Source organism: Balaenoptera physalus (assembly GCF_965194825.1).
Source record: "Balaenoptera physalus genome assembly, chromosome: 2".
Lineage (NCBI taxonomy): Eukaryota > Metazoa > Chordata > Mammalia > Artiodactyla > Balaenopteridae > Balaenoptera > Balaenoptera physalus.
The window spans coordinates 13,619,779-13,639,281 of record NC_138883.1 but is presented as its reverse complement, the minus strand read 5'-3'; the positions used below and the strand labels follow the sequence as shown (position 1 = coordinate 13,639,281).

Here is a 19,503-nt window from a genome sequence, read left to right as displayed (position 1 = left end):
AGAAAATAACAAGTCAACAAATAGGGAATCTCAATAGAGAAACAGAAACTATAAAAATTAACCAAGTGGGGATTTTAGAGTTAAAAAGTATAACTAAAATGAAAAATTCCCTAAATGGGCTCAACAGCAGCTTTGAGATAGCAGAAAAATCACTGAACTTAAGATAAATGAATAAAAATCATCCAATCCAAAGAACAGAGAAAAAAAAAAGGCTGAAGAAAAACAGAGACACATAATGATAAAACTGCTGAAAAACAAATCTTGAAAGTAACAACAGAAAAATAATTAATCACATAGAGGGGAACAACAGTTAAGATTAATAGTGACTTCTCATCAAATATAGTGGAAGATGTACTCAAAGTGATGAGAGGAAAAAAAAAAAATCACCAAGAATTCTGCATGGCGTAAAATTATCACTCAAAAATGATGGCAAAATAAAGACATTCCCAGATAAACAGAAAGTGGGAGAATTCATATCTAGCAGACATGACCAATACAAAATTTTAAAGGAAGTCCTTCAGACTACAAGGAAATGACAACAGAGGGTACTTTGAAACCACAGGAGTAAATTAGTAAGAGTACTAGAAATGTAAATATGTGGTTAAATATAAAATATTGTTTAAATATATTTTTAAATCTTTTCTTCTTTTAATTTATATTAAAAAAATAGGACTGTATGAGGAAATAATTGTTATATCACACTGTTGTGTTTATAACATATAGAGACATTAGTAGCAAAAGGAGGGAGGAAATAAAGCTATATTAGAGCCAACCTGCATATTTTACTGAAATAGATTGATAATTTAAGATATGTTTTGTAATTCATAGAGGAACCACCATAGAAATTTTCAAAAAATACAGGTAAAAAATCAACAGAGGAATTAAAATGTAATGCTGAAAGGTATTTGTTTAACCCAAAAGAGGGCCATAGGGAGGAACAAAGAATAAAAAAGACATGAGACATACAGAAAACAAAGAGCAAAATGGCAGATGTAGATCTAATCATATCAGTAGTTACATTACATGTGAATGAGTTAAATATTCCAATCAAAAGGCAATTTTTTTTATACTGGATAAAAAAAGCAAGCTCCAACTATCTGCTATCTGCAAGAGATATACAAGAGAGGTGCTTTAATTCAAAGACACAAATAGGTTGAAAGCAAAAGGATGAAAAAGATACACTATGTAAACAGTAACCACAAGATGGCTGGAGTGGTTATATTAATATCAGATAAGACAGACTTTAAGTGAAGAAATACTACTAGAGACAAAGAGGTATCTATGAAAAACCTACAGCTAACATCTTACTTAATGGTGAAAGACTGCACGCTTTCTCCCTAAGATCGGGCAGGAGTAAGATAAAGAGGTCTGCTCTCACCACTTATATTCAACATTGTATTGAAGGTTTGGGACAGTGCAATAAGGTGACAGTAGAAGTAAAAGACATACAGTTTGGAAAGGAGGAAGTAAAACTGTTTTTATTCACAGATGACACGATCCCATATGTAAGAATCCTAAGTAATCGATCTATTAAAAAATTATAAGAACTAGTTAACAAGTTCAGCAAGGTTGCAAGATACAGCATCTATATATAGAAATCAATAGTATATATATATATATATATATATATATATATATATGAGCAAAGAATAATCTGAAAATAAAATTTAAAAAACAACTTCATTCACAATAACATAAAATGAATAAACTACTTAGGAACAAATTTAACAAAAAATTCAAAACCTGTGTGATAAAAACTGCAAAAAAATTTTGACAAAAATTAAAGAGGATCTAAATAAAAGAAGAGACAATGGATTGGAAGATTCACTATTGTTAATGTGGCAATTCTCCCTAAATTGATCTAGAGATTCACTGCCACCCTTATCCAAATCCTGGCAGGCTTTTTTTTTTTTTTTTTGGTAGAAATTGACAAGCTGATTCTAAAATTCATATGGAAATATCAAAGACTGAGAATAGCCAAAATAATTTTGAAAAAGAACAAAATTAGAGAACTTACATTACCTAATTTCAAAACTTGCAATACAGCTACATATTCAAGACAGTGTGCTATTGGCTTAAGAATAGACATATAACTCAATGACACAAAATAGAGACTCCAGAAGTAAACCTTTATATTTATGCTCAATTAATTAATTCTTTTGCTGAAGTGTCAAGGCAATTTAATGGGAAAAGAGTTGACTTTTCAACAAATGGTGCTTAGATAACTGGATATTTAAATGCAAAAAAAAAAAAACTTTAACTTAGACTCTTACATCACACCATACACAAATATTAACTCAAAATAGATTAGAGACCTACGTGTAAAAGCTAAAAGTATAAAACTTCTGTAACAAAACACAGGAGAAAAACTTTGTGGTCTTAGATTGGGCCAAAATTTCTTAGCTATGACACCAAAAGGACAATCCATAAAAAGAAAAATTGGTTAAGTTGGACTTCATGAAAATTAACTTTTCCTCTCTGAATGACATAATTTAAAAAAATGAATACCAGCCATAGACTGGCAGAAAATATCTGCAAATTATATATCTGATAAAGGACTTGTATCCAGAATATATAAGGAACTCTTACAACTTGATAATAAGAAGACAATCCAATTGAAAACAGGGCAAAAGATTTGAAAACGTTTCACCAAAGAAGATATAAGAATAGCTAACAGGCACATGCAAAACAGCTGAACATCATTAATCATTAGGGAAATGCAAATTAAAATCACGAGATACCACTACAAACCCACCAGACTGGCTTTAATTTCAAAACTGCCAACACCAAGTGTTGAAGAGAATGGAAAGAAGCTGGAACTCTCATACACTGCTGCTAGGAATGTAAAATGGTACAGTCACTTAGGAAAACAGCTTGGCAGTTTCTTAAAAGTTAAACATAAACTTATGACCCATCAATTCCACTCCGATGAATCTATCTAAGGAAAATGAAAACATATGTCTACAGAAAGATTTGTCCATGAATGATCATAGCAGCATTATTCATAATAGCCCCAAAGTGGAAATGATCCAAATGTTCATCAATTGGTGAATGGATAAACAATGGAAAAACTATTTAGCAATACAAAGGCGTGATTACTGATATTTGCAACAACGTGGGTAAACCTCAAACATGTTATCCTAAGAGAAAGAAGCAAGACACAAAGGACTACATATTCTATGATCCCATTTATGTGACATTTCTGGAAAAGGCAAATCTATAGAGCAGACAAGTGGTTGTCTGGAGTTGCGGGTAGGAATGGGGACTGATTACAGATAGGCATGCAGAACTTTTAGGGTGATGGAATGTTCTAAAGCTGAATTGTGCCAATGACTGCAATGCTTGCATAAGTTTATTTAAAATAATTGAACTGTATATTTACAACAGGTGAATTTTTGATATATAAATTATAACTGAATAAAGCTGCTAAAAAATAATAATAGCATCTTGCTTTATGATAATTCCTGGCTACCTCCCCGTCCTTCACTTTTATCTCTACCTGATCGTTCTTTTGTCTCTTGTGTCACTTGGTCAGTTTTCATTCCACTTTCAGCATTCTCCTCATTGTGGGGTCCAGTCCCAGCAAAAAGCCCTAGTGGGTCGGTTTCAAGGCTTCACAGGGGCCAGACTGCTCCAGTCCCTTAGACCTTACTTGGCAAAACCCTCTCATTTTCAGCAGCTAATCCCAAATTGTCCAGACAAGCTTTCCAGTGGTCTTGATGGCTATTTTCGGGTCTGCTGTCCTCAGGCCCCTCGGATCCCCCATTGTTTCCTTCTGCTTTCTCCCACACAAATGCAAATAACATGCTTGTCTCTAGCTGTTGGTAGTCTGTCCCCATTAGCTTGTACTTTGGGGTTCGTGAGTACACCTTGTCATCTAGTTTCACTGTAAATGCTGTGCATGGGTTTTTGGTTTTGCTGTCTGGTTACTGTGTCTTTTTTAATGACAGGATATGAGAAGATCCCAAAACTATACTGCCACTGTTGCTATCATCTTCCCAGACTTCTCAGCTGCTGATGCTTACCTTTTCTTCTAGGGAGCTGACAAACCCTTCACTCTGCAGGGTTTTATTAATTTATTTATCAAACTTACCATGTGCCACTGTCCAAACACACTATAATTACTAACGCACTTAATCTGCCTAACAACACTATGAAGCAGGTACTATTATTATCCCCAGTTGACAGATGAGGAAAGTGAAACACAGAGAGGTTAAGTAACTTGCCAAGGTCACCGCGCCTGTAAGAGGGAGGATTCAAACCCAGGCAGGTGGATCCAGAGTCCATGCTTTTTAACCTCTAGACAATGCTGCCTGCCAAGAGCGCATAACGTGTATCTGGCCTGGTAGCTCTAGCGTTCAACCATGACTACCGGCGCTGTCCCCCAAGGCCTCGCTGAGATGGGGAAGTCTTACCCCTCCCTCAAAGACCAAGTTCAAGTGTCAGTTCTTCTAATGAACTTGATGAACGCACCCAGGCAAGTGCTTCTTCCTCCTTTCTCCCCTCCCTCTCCTTCCCCCCACCAGCCCATCTCTTCTCTACAGTGCTTTTCATCAGGTGTTATAATTATTTGTTGACATCCTTGTTTTCCCCATGAGCTCAGAGAACATTTTTTATTCATCTCATATCCCAGAGCTTATCCTAGTGACTGGTGCCCAGCAGGCTCTCAATAAACATACATGGAACTGAGAAGGCAATAGCTTCTTTTTTTTAACTAGCTCAAAATGTACTTGAAAGCAGTATAATTGCATCTTTAAAAAAAATGGGTAATTCAGAGGTTTTACCAAGTCTGGCTAATGAGTTTTCCTGAGTATTCTTCAGAAGAAACACAACATCACATTCTTCCTGGTATTTTAACTGCTTGTTTCCAACATGCAGAGATTGCTGCTTCTGATGCTAATTTGCCAGGGAGATTCAAAGGAGAACCAGCTCCCATACCCATCAACCAAGCACCTGCCAGCAAAGAGAAGACACAGAAGGAAGAGCTAGCTGAAAAAAAAGGTACAGTATGTCTGTGCCAGGCCTAGAGAATTACCACCAAGGTCACCTGTGAATAAAAAGTAAAACTTCAAACCTAAAATACAGAGGAAGGTGGAAAAACCAAATGTCAATTGAAAAAAACAATTCATTAATTTTTAAAAATCTTACAATTTAATGCGGGATTTTGCTATGAGAACATACAATCATATTGTAGATATCCTTATTGGTGTGCAGATCTATGGCAGACATTGCTATACAAATATAAAGGCAGGTCTTTGTAAGAAAATTTATGGCCCCTCTCACTTTCAATAGAAGGTTCTAGTATTTCCTAAGAAAAGTCATAAATTTTCCAAAGATGTCTCAGTCATTTTCTGGGCTTTAACTCAACCTCTCTGCAACTCTCTCTAAGAGCTGACTAAAAATACCTCTGCAAAAAAAAAAAAAAAAAAAAAAAGAATGGAGAGAAAAATGATGACTTAAAAAGAAATAAGTAGGAAATATCCCTTGAAAAGAGCTGGGGCCTCCACCCCCCGCACCCTGCCCTCATATAAAATATTAACGCATTTGACACCTAAACCAGGGAAGGGGAAGGGAAAGAACAGGTTGATGAGCTTTGCTCTGGCCAAGAACAGGAATGCTGCATGCCTTCCCAACACCCTCCTGCCCATCCGCCCCTCTTCCCGGGCAGATACATCTGGACCGGCTCTGTGGCACAGACGCCACTAAATTACCGAGAAAGCTCCCCACAGTCTGACAGGCTCAGAGAGGGTAAAATCTGGCTTCCTCCTTGACCAGACAGGACATGAATTCCTCCTTCCCAACACACATGTGTCATTTCAATGGCCTGCCCTTGAGGGGCTGCCTACAAAGGCCATGCTTAAACAGGCTCTCATGCTTCTGTGTCCAACTTCAGCCTGTGAGGTTTCAACTCAAAGAGCTACATACTTGAAAAAAAAATCCGGGTCTGGGAGGCTCTGGGAGCAAATGTTCTCAACACTAAACCGTGGAAAATGATCATTCTCTTTCCTGCTGTGGGAACGCTAGAATCCCATCCAGATGTGTACATGCCAGGCTTAAGTAAGGAGGGCTACAAGCACCAATTTTCCACCAAGCTGGGAGCTTCTCAGAAAAGAAAGAGTCTATCAGGCCTGCTTGGGGGGTGTCTTATAATAAAGCCACCATTATTGGAAACAGCCTCCAGTCTCAGAGATAAGGCAGACAGCAGAAGTCCCTATGACCTTCCCAGAAAACGTATTATTTCTTACTGAGGTCAAGGAAACCACTTGATACCTGGCCCCCTTCACCCTCTTCCAACAGAAGGACATCATCTGCGGGAAGAGCTGGACGGTCAGAGCACAGCTCCCCCTAAACAGCAACAGGAGCGGTCACTTCCATGAGGCCCGTCTAGGCTGTCTTTTTCTTCCTTACATCCCGGCACCTAGCACAGTGCTTGCACACTTAGCTCTCAGTACATACATGCTGCATGAACTAATTTTAAAGAAAACACACAACTGTCAGGCATCTGTGAGCCACAGCCATCTCGGCTGAACATGAGAAGTTCATTCACTCACTCACTCATTCATTCACGTACAACTGTATACCAGATACTCTCAAGGTACAGATCCCTCCCCAAACCAAACAGATAAAAATTCCTGGAACTTATATTCCAGTGATGGGAGACAGACAATAAACAGATTAGATAAGGGAAAAAAAAACACAATGTGGGCAAAGGGTTAGCAAATTCCTTTCCTCTCCTGCTTGAGAATCTGACCTTAGGTTAACTTTCTAGTTCTGTTTCCCTGGAAACCTAATAAAGCTAGAATGTCAATTATGTTACGAGGCAACATTGCTTATATTAAAAATGACCTCTGACTGATAACTTGCATCTGGACTGGAAGGAACTATAAATATCTGATGGGGACAACGCCGCTTTGGGCTTCCTTGGATGTGATGACTTACAACTGAGCATATCCCTCAGGGAGACGTTAAGCCAGGGCAGGGCAGACCCCATCCCTACTCCATGTGAAGCTCATCCTCTAGCACGTGAGCTGTCACTTGACGAGGGAGGGGCAAAGAGAACAGCTCCTGGGGGGCCAGATGGGCTGCCAAGAGCACAGTTCACATAGGAGAGAAACCCTTGACACTGCCTGGTTGGCAACTTACGGTTCTGTTCCAGGTCTGTCTCGATAGAGGGCCAAGTGTGGCCAGTGAAAGTCTTGTGGGTCGCAACGCTTAACTGAACGTAAGAAGATCCCTGGTAAGCACTGTTCGTAGTACATTTGATGCCCGTTAAATACTGAGAAAAACAAAGCAGAGAAAAAGGATGGGTTGGCTGGACCAGATGCCTCTGATGCCTATTTAGGATCCTTTCAGGTCTAACCAGCACACGAGCACACTTCCCATCCCACCTTGCCTTTGTGAGCAAGCTCCTCTTCACTGATTCATCTTCAGGCTCTGCTCAGTCACTTGCTCGGGGAAACCGCCCCTCACCACCAGCTCCAGGTCAACTTCATTTCCAAATGGCCTCTCACAGAAATGGGTACCTTGCCGCCTGAGCACCATCTCGGGGTGCAGTTATACACCCAGGAATATAAGGACCTGGTTTCTCTCTGAAAGCAAGAAGCACGTCTGGCTGCTCACCATTTCACCCCCAGCACCTGCAGAACATCTGGCAGAAGTAGCAGCTGAATAAACACTGGCAGAACAAGTGAATGTTGTAACAAATCATCTGAAACTAAACAGACTTGGGCAGCAGTCCTCACACCACCCTGTTATGTTCCTGCTGTGTATGTTCACTAATGATGCTCCTGTCCAGAGCATGACCCAAGGGTTGGCCTGCAAATATCGGCCTCTAGAGCAGAAAATTCCAGGGTCAATCTCCGGTCGTATCAAGAGTTATTGGCAAATATCAAAAAAATAAAGTTAATTTTGATTTTTTTAGCCACCACTGTTATATAACCATCTGTTTTGGCGAAAACTTGCAAAGTGAAAGGCTAAATTTAAAGAGATAGTATTGCCTTCTTCTCCTTTCCTAAGGTGTAAGCCTACTTGTAGTTATTTATTTTCCTGTTAGACTAGAAAATCCGCTGGGATCATTTGCTCTCTCAACCCTAGCTCCTAGCACATAAATGTTTGCTGGATGAACAAATAAGTGAATGAATAAACAAAGAACCTCCCCCTTCCCTCCTGCCTCCATGAAAATAGAAAATCACTATCCCGGACAAACCCAAGGTGAAGAACTGGAATAATCTCCTGTACCAGTTCATCTTTCAGGGAATTCCAATTCTGAATGGAGGCTGAAGGAGGCAGCCTACAGCTGGGAGAAACCGTTCGGAGAGGGGTTGTGAGATGCAAGTAACTGCCAATTAGTTCACCGGCCCCCTCCCCACGCCCCATGCTCCCACCCTACCCCGCCTTGTACTTTGGAAGCCTCAGATGACCTACCCCGTTCTTCCGCTGAAGCCAGGACAGGTCAACTTGGATGCACCCACCTTGCTGAACGCTGATCACGCTTTGACGGCGCAGGCCTCGAACACGCCGTGGGTGCTAAGCGCTTATGCAGTGCATTGAAAGCAACCACCCGTCCCCCATAATTCATTCCCCAAAATTTATCACGGAAAGTGGTCCTGGAATCTCATAATTAAGACTGACAAAGACTCCTTTGTTTTCATACTAAAGTTTTGATGGCATTAAGGGATGAGCCAGACCTAGTCTACACTGAAACAAAACAGAGAAGACTTGGCTGACGCTTTTCATTACATCAACAATTACATCTAGACTGGCTTTAAAAGTCCTTATTTTCTGAGTCGCATGTATTCCTTGCAGCTCTGCTGCCCAGAGCTCCATCTTCAAGAAGAGAGCACTAACTGGGCGTGGTCAGTCTGAGAAAACTGGGCTGGGTGTCAGCAGGGGGAGGCACAGGCCACCAACCAGCTGTGTGACCCTGAATAAATCACACTGCCTTGTTTAATTCTTTTTTTTTTCTTTTCTTTTTTTTTTTTTTAGCAGTTTTAGGTTTTTTTAGCAGTTTTAGGTTTACAACAAAATTGATAGTAAGGTACAGAAATTTCCCAAAGTCCACAGTTCACCTTAGGGTTCACTCTAAGGAAGTGAATAGTGTTGCACATTCCATGGGTTTGGACAAAAGTATAATGACACCTATCCAACATTATAATGGCATACAAAGTATTTTCACTGCTCTGAAAAACTTCTATATGCTGTGTATTCATCTCCCCTCTCTCCCAAACTCCTGGCAACCATTGATCTTTTTATTGTCTCCATTGTTTGGTCTTTTCCAGAATAGCATATAAATGGGATCTTTTTTTTTCCTTGTAAAGAGAGGTTCAAAGCCTTTAAGTCTATAACACCACTCATGGCCCACCACAGGCTCTAGGCGGCAAACTCCCCCACTAAACACTGTGGCTTTTCTTCCAATATTGAGCCCTGTCTCACTGGTCCCGCTCAGCGGCCACCTGGAGGTGCAGGAGGACATGTGTAGGGTATTTGTTCATAGGAAGGCTACAAGTTTTGTGCCCCCTGTCACAATGAACCCAGATGCCTGTCAGGTGTGTTATAAGCAGAGGAGCCATTTCTTCAGGCTCCTGCTCTGAGCGCACCCCAGCACTGCCTTGTTTACTGACTGTCTCCCTGAGCAAAATGTAAACCCCATCAAGGCAGTGACTGGGTCTGACCTGTTCCCTTAGAACAGTGTTTGGCACTAGTAAATAACCTCGTGAGGTTCTTGATAAATATTTATTAAATGATCATTGAATGTGATTTCTCTGGATCTCAGAGTCCTCATCTACAAAGGGCAGTGATTTTTAAAAATATGCTCTAACCATTTGGACTCCAGGGTTTTCAGATTCTATACCTGACCTTCAGCTCAACTATTATGAAAATTTTCCTTATTACTGAAATGACTCATGGGAAGTGCTTAGCACGGTTTGCTAGGTTGACCCAAAGTCTTCCAGACACAGGACTGCTGGAATGACAAGTGGCATCACCGAGGTGGTCCTGGCTGGCCAGGCTGCAGGACTCACACCGGTCCATAAACTTCCCTCCTGAAGCTGTTGCGAATAAAGGAAGTAGCCCACTTACATGGATTCCCCCACCACCACCACTCCCTCCATCGCCCCATCTTTCTCTCAGTCCAATACATACATGGTTCTTGCTGAGATCAGAACGTAGCCTATGGCCGAAAACCAAGTAAAATGAACCAAGTCCGACTGATATGGTGGGCATGATTCTGCTGGCACTAGACTCCTGCCAAATGAACTACCCTAGTCTTGGCCCTTCCTGATACCCCATCCTTCTCCACACCTGAAGAATAAATTCCCTGCATCTTAGCCTGGTTTTCAGTCTTCCACCACCTCTCCACCATCCATCCTTCCAGCAAGAACCCTAACTTGGAAAAGGAAATGGGAATGGAAATAACATTTATTTAAAGTGACCCACATCTGATGCCACCACTTCATTCGTGCCGCTCTTTCCCCAATCTAGCTTGTGCTCTGACCATCCACCAGAAGTCCTTTCAAGGTCACAAAGGCTCTCCACGCTATCGAATCCAGTGCTTTGGTATCTACCCTTATTAGCACCTCAGCATCATCAGGTGAGCCCTTCCTCCTCTTCAGGCACCTTAGGCTTCCACGAGAACACACGCTCCCTCCTACCTCAGGCAGCTCCTCTATGGGCTCCTCCTCCTCGGCCCAACTCCAACTCCTGCAGGTTTCCTGCTGGGTCCTGGGCTTTGCTTCTCTCTTTACGGTCTGTCCCTCTCAGATCTCATCCAGTCCAGGGCTTTAAATATAATCAACATGCTGAGACTCCCAACTTATAACTCAAGGTTCAACCTCCCCTGTGCTCATCTATCCTCCTAGTCGACACTGCCACTTGGAAATCTCACAGGCTCTCAGACGATACACATCCAAAGGCAAATCTCTGATTTCCCCTTTTCCGAATCTGATCCTCTCCTTGTCCCCACTCCATCTAACCAGTTGCTCCGACTGCAACCGGGGAGTCATTCCTGATTCCTCTGTCCCCCTTCCCGCTCCCCCCCAAACCCAATTCATCAGCTAGTCCCCACACCAGTTGGGATCACACATCAACCAACAGCAGTTCTACCGTACATCTCTAATCCATCCACTTCTCTTGGTCCCTACTACCACTGTCATCTTTGAGGTGAGCATCTAATGCCTTGCCCACCATTGTCACCTCGCCTTTGTTTTGGTGACTTGGGGATTTTTCTTTGGACAATCACTACTCTCCCAGTGTACGCCACCATAGTAGATCTGCCTTTTCAGGGTAAGCCAGACCAAGAGGGTCTGTGACTCTCCCCACTCCAACTCTGTTGCAGCCACACTGGGCTCTTTTCAGGTTCCTAAACACATCAAACTTTCCTGGGTCAAGACCTTACACGCGGTGGGCCCTCTGCTTGCACCACTCTTTCTCCCGCTTGTGGCATGCTTACTTCCTTCTCATCCTTCAAGTCTTGGTCTCATGTCACTTCCTCAGGAGGCCTGGCCTGACCACCCTACCTAAGCAGGTGCCCTCTGTTATTTGCTGCACCCATTCGTTTCCTAGCATTTATTACGATTTGTAATTATAAACATTGGTTTACTTGTTTATTATCTTCTCCCTCACTAGACTGTATCCTCCCTGAGAACCTGGACTATGTGTCTTATATTCACCAACGCAGTACCAGGCACAGTACTGGCACATAGCAGAACTATGTTGGATAACCGACCAAACCTACTGCATGCCAGGTCCTGTGCTGGGAGGTTTATATAGGAACGCATACATTACTGTGTAAACCTCTGCTCCAACCAGAGTGGTCTCCTCATACCCTGCAGAATATATACAATACTGAGTACAGTTCTAACCCCATGTTTCTACCAACTAGTTGGAAAGTACCCCTGACTCTCCCAAATCTGTGCACCTACATCATTTCAATCCCACTTCTCCAAAGCTTTACTCCCCTTCCCAAATCTGCAGCCGTCTCAACAGGCAGCCTCCTTATTTGGTTTTCTGGCAACCTGGACTTCCCCTGTCACACATGTACAGACTATCCTGAGACTGCTTCTTTTAATTAATTCCCTGAGGTGAAGTTCTAGGAGGGCAGGGACTTTGTTGTCCTTTTCCGCATTAAAGCCCCAGTGCTAGGACAGGGCCTGGCTCCTATGCAATTAGTCCTCATTAAATGAATGAATAAATACTTTACTGAATGAATGAATGAATGGGCCTGGAAACCTCAGCTCAGTTAAAGTGATTATTAGGTGTTCTTGCACTGTTTACTCTTTTACATGACCATACTGTCGCCTATAAAGTTACCTATTTTCACATCTTACCCTTTTTCTTTTCTCCTACTGTCTCCCACAGTGCAGGCTCATTTCTTTTTACTCTCTGAATCTCTCGAGAAATGTCATGTACAAAAAGTTGATACATGCGAAATGCTTACTGGAAATGTGTCTGAATTTTCTCATGTTCCTTGCATTTGACTCCTAATGTAAAAAGCAGTGGGCAGTTGAAAAAGCAACCACTTCTATCACCGCCAGAAGGAAGACGTACTGAAGGCAAGAATGCAGAGGACAAGGCCAAGTCGCTCCAGTGCCTGGGGAGGCCAGTGCATCGAGCCAAGGCCCCTCGCTTCCTGGCCGGCACCCGCCCCCTCCCTCCCACCCCCAGCAGGGCCTGTGGGAGCCTGTCTGCTGCTACTGTTTCTCTGAGGCCACAAACCCAGGAACCTCAGCAGCCCATGGGACACCGCAGGCCTCATGGCCCTTCTTCCTGCCTTCTAATTCCAAGCTACACTGAGCAGGGCTGAACAGTTGCAAAGGTCAACAAGATGACTGGGGAAGTTGAAAAACTTTTAAAAGTCAATGTGTAGTGGTAATTAGAGGTCTATTTAAAGCCAACGCATAGCAGTGACTGACTGTAATAACACAACTCCAAAAAGCCCTCCATCCCACTTTATTCCCTGGCCTGGCTGCAAGCACGTGGGGGGGAGGCCCAGAGTCTGACCATATTGCCTGCCTTCCTACCTTCTCCGAGACAGGATCTCCCACACAGAACTCCGTGATGCACCCTAGGAAAGAGGACAACCCAGCGGGTACATTTCCCAGACACTGACGCTCATTTGCCTTCTTGCTCGAATCTACCCCCACCCGCCTTGAATTAAAACCAATTCAGAACCAGGGAAAACACACACTACGATCCATGTGGCTTACCCAGCACACCTGACGTGGTGGAACAAGAAGCAAAGCTACTTGAAGTGTCCTTGGCTACCCTTTGTTTATAAGGTATAGTTAAATATTCCTAAAATACCATGGAGTAAATAAACGGCATCCCAAACCCAAGCTTCTCTGGCATTGTGGCCTCAAGGACTCAAGGAGGGGCAACACTTCTCAGAAGGCTGAGGGGAGCCCCAGGCTGAGGCCCCTTCTCTGCACACTGCCCAGAACACCCAGTGCTACCGCCGCACACCAGGCGTCCCCGCCCCCCTTCTCTGAAACACTGAGGTGGCCCTCGGTTATTAGGGGTGATCCAAGCTAATTGTTATGCATCTCGAGCAGAGCTCGCTCACACCAGCAGTCAAATACGAGTGCCCTTCCTTGAAAACTCTGCTGTGTGAGGCTCTGCAATCAAATGAGTGACGCCTGCTTCAAGAACTTCCACTTCAGCTGGAGCCTGACCTTCATGTGGTCCCACTTCCAGCTGGAAAGCCAGCCGGGCCTCATCACCGCTGGAAGTTACCATTTCCCCCGCCTGTTCGCCTGACGCTGCACCAAATGCCTCCACGTGCGTTCTCTTATTTGCGCCTCACACAGCTCTCTCTGGTTCTGGCACTATTTTACAGATAAAGAAACTGGCACCCAGCGAGGAGAAGGGCTGGTCCCTTATCCGGTCCTCTGGCTCCAGCGCCCTTGCTTGCCCTCATCCGAGTGCCTACCGTGGGCGAGGAAATTCGAGAAGCTCGGAGGCAGCAGCCCTGGCCCTCCGAGGCTAACGCTCTCTGCCCTCACCCTCTGCAGCGCCTCAGCAGGATATTTTTCTCATCCGTAACAGGCCTGCTGCTGCCACCCAGAGGGATAAGAGAAACCCACGTGAAATCGACGTGGGTGTGTGCCAAGCCAGACCACGCTCAAGGACACTGGGGCTGGGATGATGACAGGTGCTCGGTCCCTCCAAGGGGACCGGGGAGAAGGCGGAGTGACGGGGCAACACGGAGACGGAGGGGAAGGGGGTGAGGAAGGAAAGAGAGGGGGAGGAAAAGAGGGGGGAGAGGGGCAGGGGGAGGAGGAGAGAAGAAGAAACATATGATTTGTGACAGGCTGTAGATGAGACATGAGGAAAAGTGTGATGAGGAAACACCAATTCGTGGAGGCTGGGGACCATCCCCCGGCAATGTCTCATCCCGGGGTCAAGTGCTCCCTCACAAGAGAGGCTGGATGGTGGACAAGGCCATGGCTTGAAGGTTGAGCCAAGGCCCTGCACACAGCATTTCCTCTGCAGTGCGGGCAGCACTGAAAGGTCAGAAGCCCGGCAGCCAGGTCACCGTGCGTGCAATAGAGGCGATACTGTTTACACCGCCAACCCCAAGGGCGGTGGTGGACGTGGAAGATATAATGCCATGAGGATCAACGATGAAATAAAAGTATTTGGTAAACAGAAAAGGGATCTAAGGGATCAGGAGGGGCCCAGGAACTGGTCCTGGCGTCAGGTTCTTTCTGAAAGAGACCCAAGTTCACGGGCTTGGCAACTAAAAAGCTGAACATATTTAAGTATATTTCTAAAGAAAAAGATATGCTTTACCAATTAGTAACTCTTATTGCCAAACTCATCTATGATGCATTTTCCTAACCCTGAAAATCAGTCAAATCCTGTCAATTACATCCTTCCAGATATATATATTTTTTAAGTGTAGAAACACAAAAAGGGAGCGAGACAACGAAGGAGCAGAGCAAACACATTGGAAGATGGGAAGCCACTGGTGCTTAGGGATGGCAACCACCTCCATTTGTCCCCACTTGCTCTGCAGAGACACTGGCGGTAGGCGTCCCCTGATGAATGCCCCCCGGGTGTGGCTCTTGGGCCCCGAGTGACCCACCGTGTAAGTCAGCAGCCCTGACAGCGCTTGGCATGTCCAAAACCTCCCACTGGTCTCTCTCCTTTCGTCCATATTTTGTGGTCTCAAAACTGGCCTTCACCTCCACCTACCCACGTAACCCCTTGTTACTGCTTTAGAACACTGCAGCTGACAAGAGCCCTCCAGAGCAGCCGGCTCAATGCATCACTGGTCTTTAGAGCCCAGGGAGAACAGCAAGAGGACAAGAAAAAAGGAAGAGGGGCTTCAAAATTAAGCAGTCCCTTAACTTTGACTATGTCAATGGGAATCTTCTTGAACTTGGGTAACATAAAATGAGACATGAGCCAGTAAGCAATTCCCAGCATGTAATCCATCACCTAGTGCAAACCTCTCATCATTATTTTTTAGTTGGGTTCTGGTGGGCATCCAAAGGTTCAGGGCAAGAGGACAGAGCCCCATAGCCCCGTTTCTTCCTCCTCGACGAATAGGCTTCAAACAGTAAAATAAGTTACCCAGCCCACCGTTATCAATCTCACACAAAACATTTTCAATAGAAGGTATTGGTTTGGGACTCCTGAAAGCCCCAGGGAAATTCATTCCGGCCTCTGGACTTGCATATCAATCACACAAACTCACAGGTTAGAGGGAGGGAAAGCCAGGGTTGGAGTTTCCTCTGTGATGACACTATTTATCGTGAAAAGGGAGAATAAACAGAAAAAATATTCTACGTTCCCTCCCTTCTCTCTCTATTTATAACAGCAAAGAAACTAGAACTCAAAACTCAGCCTAGGGTTTCCCTGGTGGCGCAGTGGTTGAGAATCTGCCTGCCAATGCAGGGGACACAGGTTCGAGCCCTGGTCTGGGAGGATCCCACATGCCGCAGAGCAACTGGGCCCGTGAGCCACAACTACTGAGCCTGCGCGTCTGGAGCCTGTGCTCTGCAACAAGAGAGGCCACGATAGTGAGAGGCCCGCGCACCGCGATGAAGAGTGGCCCCCGCTTGCCACAACTAGGGAAAGCCCTCGCACAGAAACGAAGACCCAACACAGCCATAAATAAATAAATAAACAAATACTTAAAAAAAAAAAAACAAAAACTCAGCCTAGAGGACATGCACCATCACTCAGATGATCTCAATCAGTGACAGATGAGATCAAACTCAAAAGCATCTATGCCAAAGCTACCAAGCCATTCCAAACTTCGGGGTGTTTATTGCAGCCTTTTGTGGGCCCTGCCAATCTGAACCTTTGGAGCAAAGCAGGCCTTCTCCACAAACAGTTTAATAGGATTTGGAAAATAAGCATTTACTCCCCAACAAATGGGAAACAGAAGCACGTGGCTCTGGGCAGATGAAATCCCACTTCCATGAGCTACGCCCCAAGGTTTGAAGCTCTTGAAAATGAAGAGGGAGCAACTCCCCTGTTGAGTTATCCAATCTGCAGTTTAAAGCGCGATTGGACTGTTCCCACGCACAGCCTAGGAGGAGCTACAGGGGAACCAGATACATACTGTTGGTCTCCACGCACATGTATCCTGCAGCAAAATGTCAAAACAAGGGACAGCTGAAGAGATTTGGAAGGGCATGCATCATCGCATTTCTCGTAAGAGCAACACGAAAAGGAAAACAAGCATCAAATGCATGAGAGAGCTATCCCTTACATGCAGGCTCTTAAACCTTTTAAAAACTCTTTTCAAAAGCGGCTCAAGGGGAAAATGTACCCGTGTGGCATTACAGCCATACTCGCTTTCATAAAAACCGTCTGAAATTTGGCAAATCCAGTTCTCTAAACGGATCAGCCGTTCAAAGGGAGATGATCCAGGGTTTCCAATCCATTAATTCTCCCCGCAGCAAAGCAGGGAGGCCTGTGCATTACCATCCCAGGGAGGCAAGGGAGCACAGAGCATGGCCCCCATTCCCTCCCCCGCTGGTCCTGATGCTCCACACTGTGACTCGTACTCATGGGGGAGCCTCCTCCTCCCTCCTCCCACCTTCAGATCTCATGGGAAAGTAAGGAGCCAGGTGGAGAAGAGACAAAAGAGCCTATGCTCATTCTTTTTTTAAAAAAAAAATTCCCATTGTGGTTTATATTTAAAATTGCTTTATGATAAAAACTAAACTGAAGACAGCATTATAAGGCTTTCTATTTTCCTTCTTTAGGAACTTGATTTAGAAAAAGAAGAAGGCTTACCCATTTTTGAAATAGAGGACATGGGCTCTCTGTAGTCCTGTTTCTAGGAAAAAACCTAGTTCTTGATCGTGGGGAGCAGAGCCAGGCTTAGGACTTCTGTTTTGAATATTAGAAAGTATTACCTAGAAGGGGAGAAAATCGGAAAACTAATCAGATCCACATGCAAGCCTACCTCCTTCAAACCCTGTCTCTAAATGCACTGCAGGACTTGAAAAATTAACTTCTGTATGCAAACGTCAGTGCAAGGCACTGCTGTAGAAGTGTAGGCATAAGAAAAGCAGAGAGAGTGACTTCTGTGAGACAGGGAACAACTGCTAACCCCGGGCCACGTGTGGCCCTCCTGGCACTGAGGACAGAGGAGTGAAGGGTGCTGATGAATGTACGGTGCCAGGAGAAGCATTAGAGGTGGAGTGGCTCTGCCGAAGGCCAGGATGTTGACAGAGAGGCTGAGTGACACAGAAGCCGGTCCAGCAATGGACAGAAACGGTCATCATCCACCAGTGGCTGAGGTCACTGATGGGTGGCCCGTGGCTTCAGCCCTCCAGAGTTTGATGAGCTTCAGAAAGAGCTGGAGAGTGCCGTGATTGGCACTGGCTCTGGAATTAACCAGAGAGGGCAAACTCACCAGGCTACAGAGCTGAGGCCTGTGGACTGGGCAGCAGCTACCTATTCTCAAGGGGAGAGTTGAGAAAAACAACCTCGACTCCCCCTCTCCCCAAACTTGACCTCTTGTCAGCAGATAACAAGGTTTTAAAGGTTTACGTGTTTAGCCCTGCCAGAAAGACTGCCAACTAGTCAAGAGAAAGGCTTGCAAGTTGAGGGGGATACAGGGAAGGGTAAACACTTAGCTACTGTTACAGAGGCTGCTCTCCTTAAATTCACAAGTCAAATAAAGCATTTATCAACCAGAAGCTACTTGTGGCCCATTTAAAAACCACAGGAGTGCTCTCCAGACATGCTGCCAACATCTGCTGAGACTCAGCAGCTCTCCAAAGATCCAGCTGTTAGCCAAACCCCAAATATTTCAGAGGTCTTGAAATTATTCTCCAAATGGAGTTGAAGCAATTGCTGGTTCTCTACCTTATGAGCTTTGGGAGGGGGAAAAAAGTAGAAGACACACAACGAACAATACGTTGTGGAACGAAATCCAGGTGGGCAACCCTTGCCTTTGAACTACATCCCAGCATCTTATCAAAACTGCCTGGCTCCTTCTTGACTTAGCCCTTGGCCCTGCAAGCGCTAAGAGGTAGGGGTAGGTGTTCCTCCTGCCTCTGAGAACTGTCATTTTTGGCTCCACCCTCACCCATCCTCGAAGAGTTGGAGACGCAGAGAGTGCGGTCCTGGGCCCTTGTCCTTCTCTGTTAAGTGTCTCTCAAGATGATCTCATCCACTCCTCAAAAATCATCTACATGCTGCTGAATCCCAAATTTATAATCTCTAGTCTAGACTTTCCCAGACTCATATATCCAACTACTTCCTTGACATTTCCACTTGGGGGTCCAACGCTGAAACTTTAAAAAATTATCCTCCATTTGCTTTTGATAATAGTTTTTAATTTTTTAAAATGCCATGATTATTTTAAAGTGAAAACAATGTAGTACAGTACAAAAAGAAAATTAAAAATCATCCCAAATTCTACCAGATAGAAATAGCCAGTGAACACTGATTGAACGATAACCCAGCTATCTCTGTGTACAAATGTATCAAGAGGAGAGAAAGATAAAAATCATTTTACAAACATTGAGATTGTTACACATACTGGTTTTGATTTTAATTAAATTTGACAGGAGAAACTAAAGGGTGACCAAAGTAATCACTCAACCTCAGAAAAATGTGGGTTTTTTACACATAGTTCATAAATTTATGTCTCTCTAAAGTTAAAAATATGTTATATTTATTACATGTATGCATGTGTGTTATATGTATGTGTATATGTGTATACAGACAGAAAGACAGAGACAGGGAGACAAAGAAAGAGACAGAGAAAGGACAGAAAGTAGGTCATTCTTTTATCTACATATTTCAACACTATACAGTATCTGTTGACCCAGAACAAAAATGAGGAAACTGACATAATCATACTACCTTCTCCTTTGCCTTCTCCTCAGCCTCTTATTTTTGTTATAGTACTGTTTTTTACTGCCAAGGTACCTAACAATTATGTTCTACCCCATAATTGTTTTGCATCAGTTCTATATCAAAATGCATTTGAGGGGCAAGATAGGGGTAGAGGATTAAGAGGTACAAACTAGT

The 19,503-nt window shown here is 44.0% G+C and overlaps 1 protein-coding gene across 7 annotated transcripts in view; it reads right to left on the bottom strand.

Moving 5' to 3' along the window:
• The window catches only part of TTC7B (tetratricopeptide repeat domain 7B), a 240,025-nt gene that overhangs the window by 148,911 nt on the left and 71,611 nt on the right, over positions 1-19,503 (bottom strand). For all 7 annotated transcript variants that reach the window (XM_082451245.1, XM_082451243.1, XM_082451244.1 and 4 more), the window contains one exon: positions 17,251-17,372. In XM_082451245.1, coding sequence (XP_082307371.1) covers positions 17,251-17,372 — 122 coding nt within the window. The remainder of the gene's footprint in view (positions 1-17,250; positions 17,373-19,503) is intronic.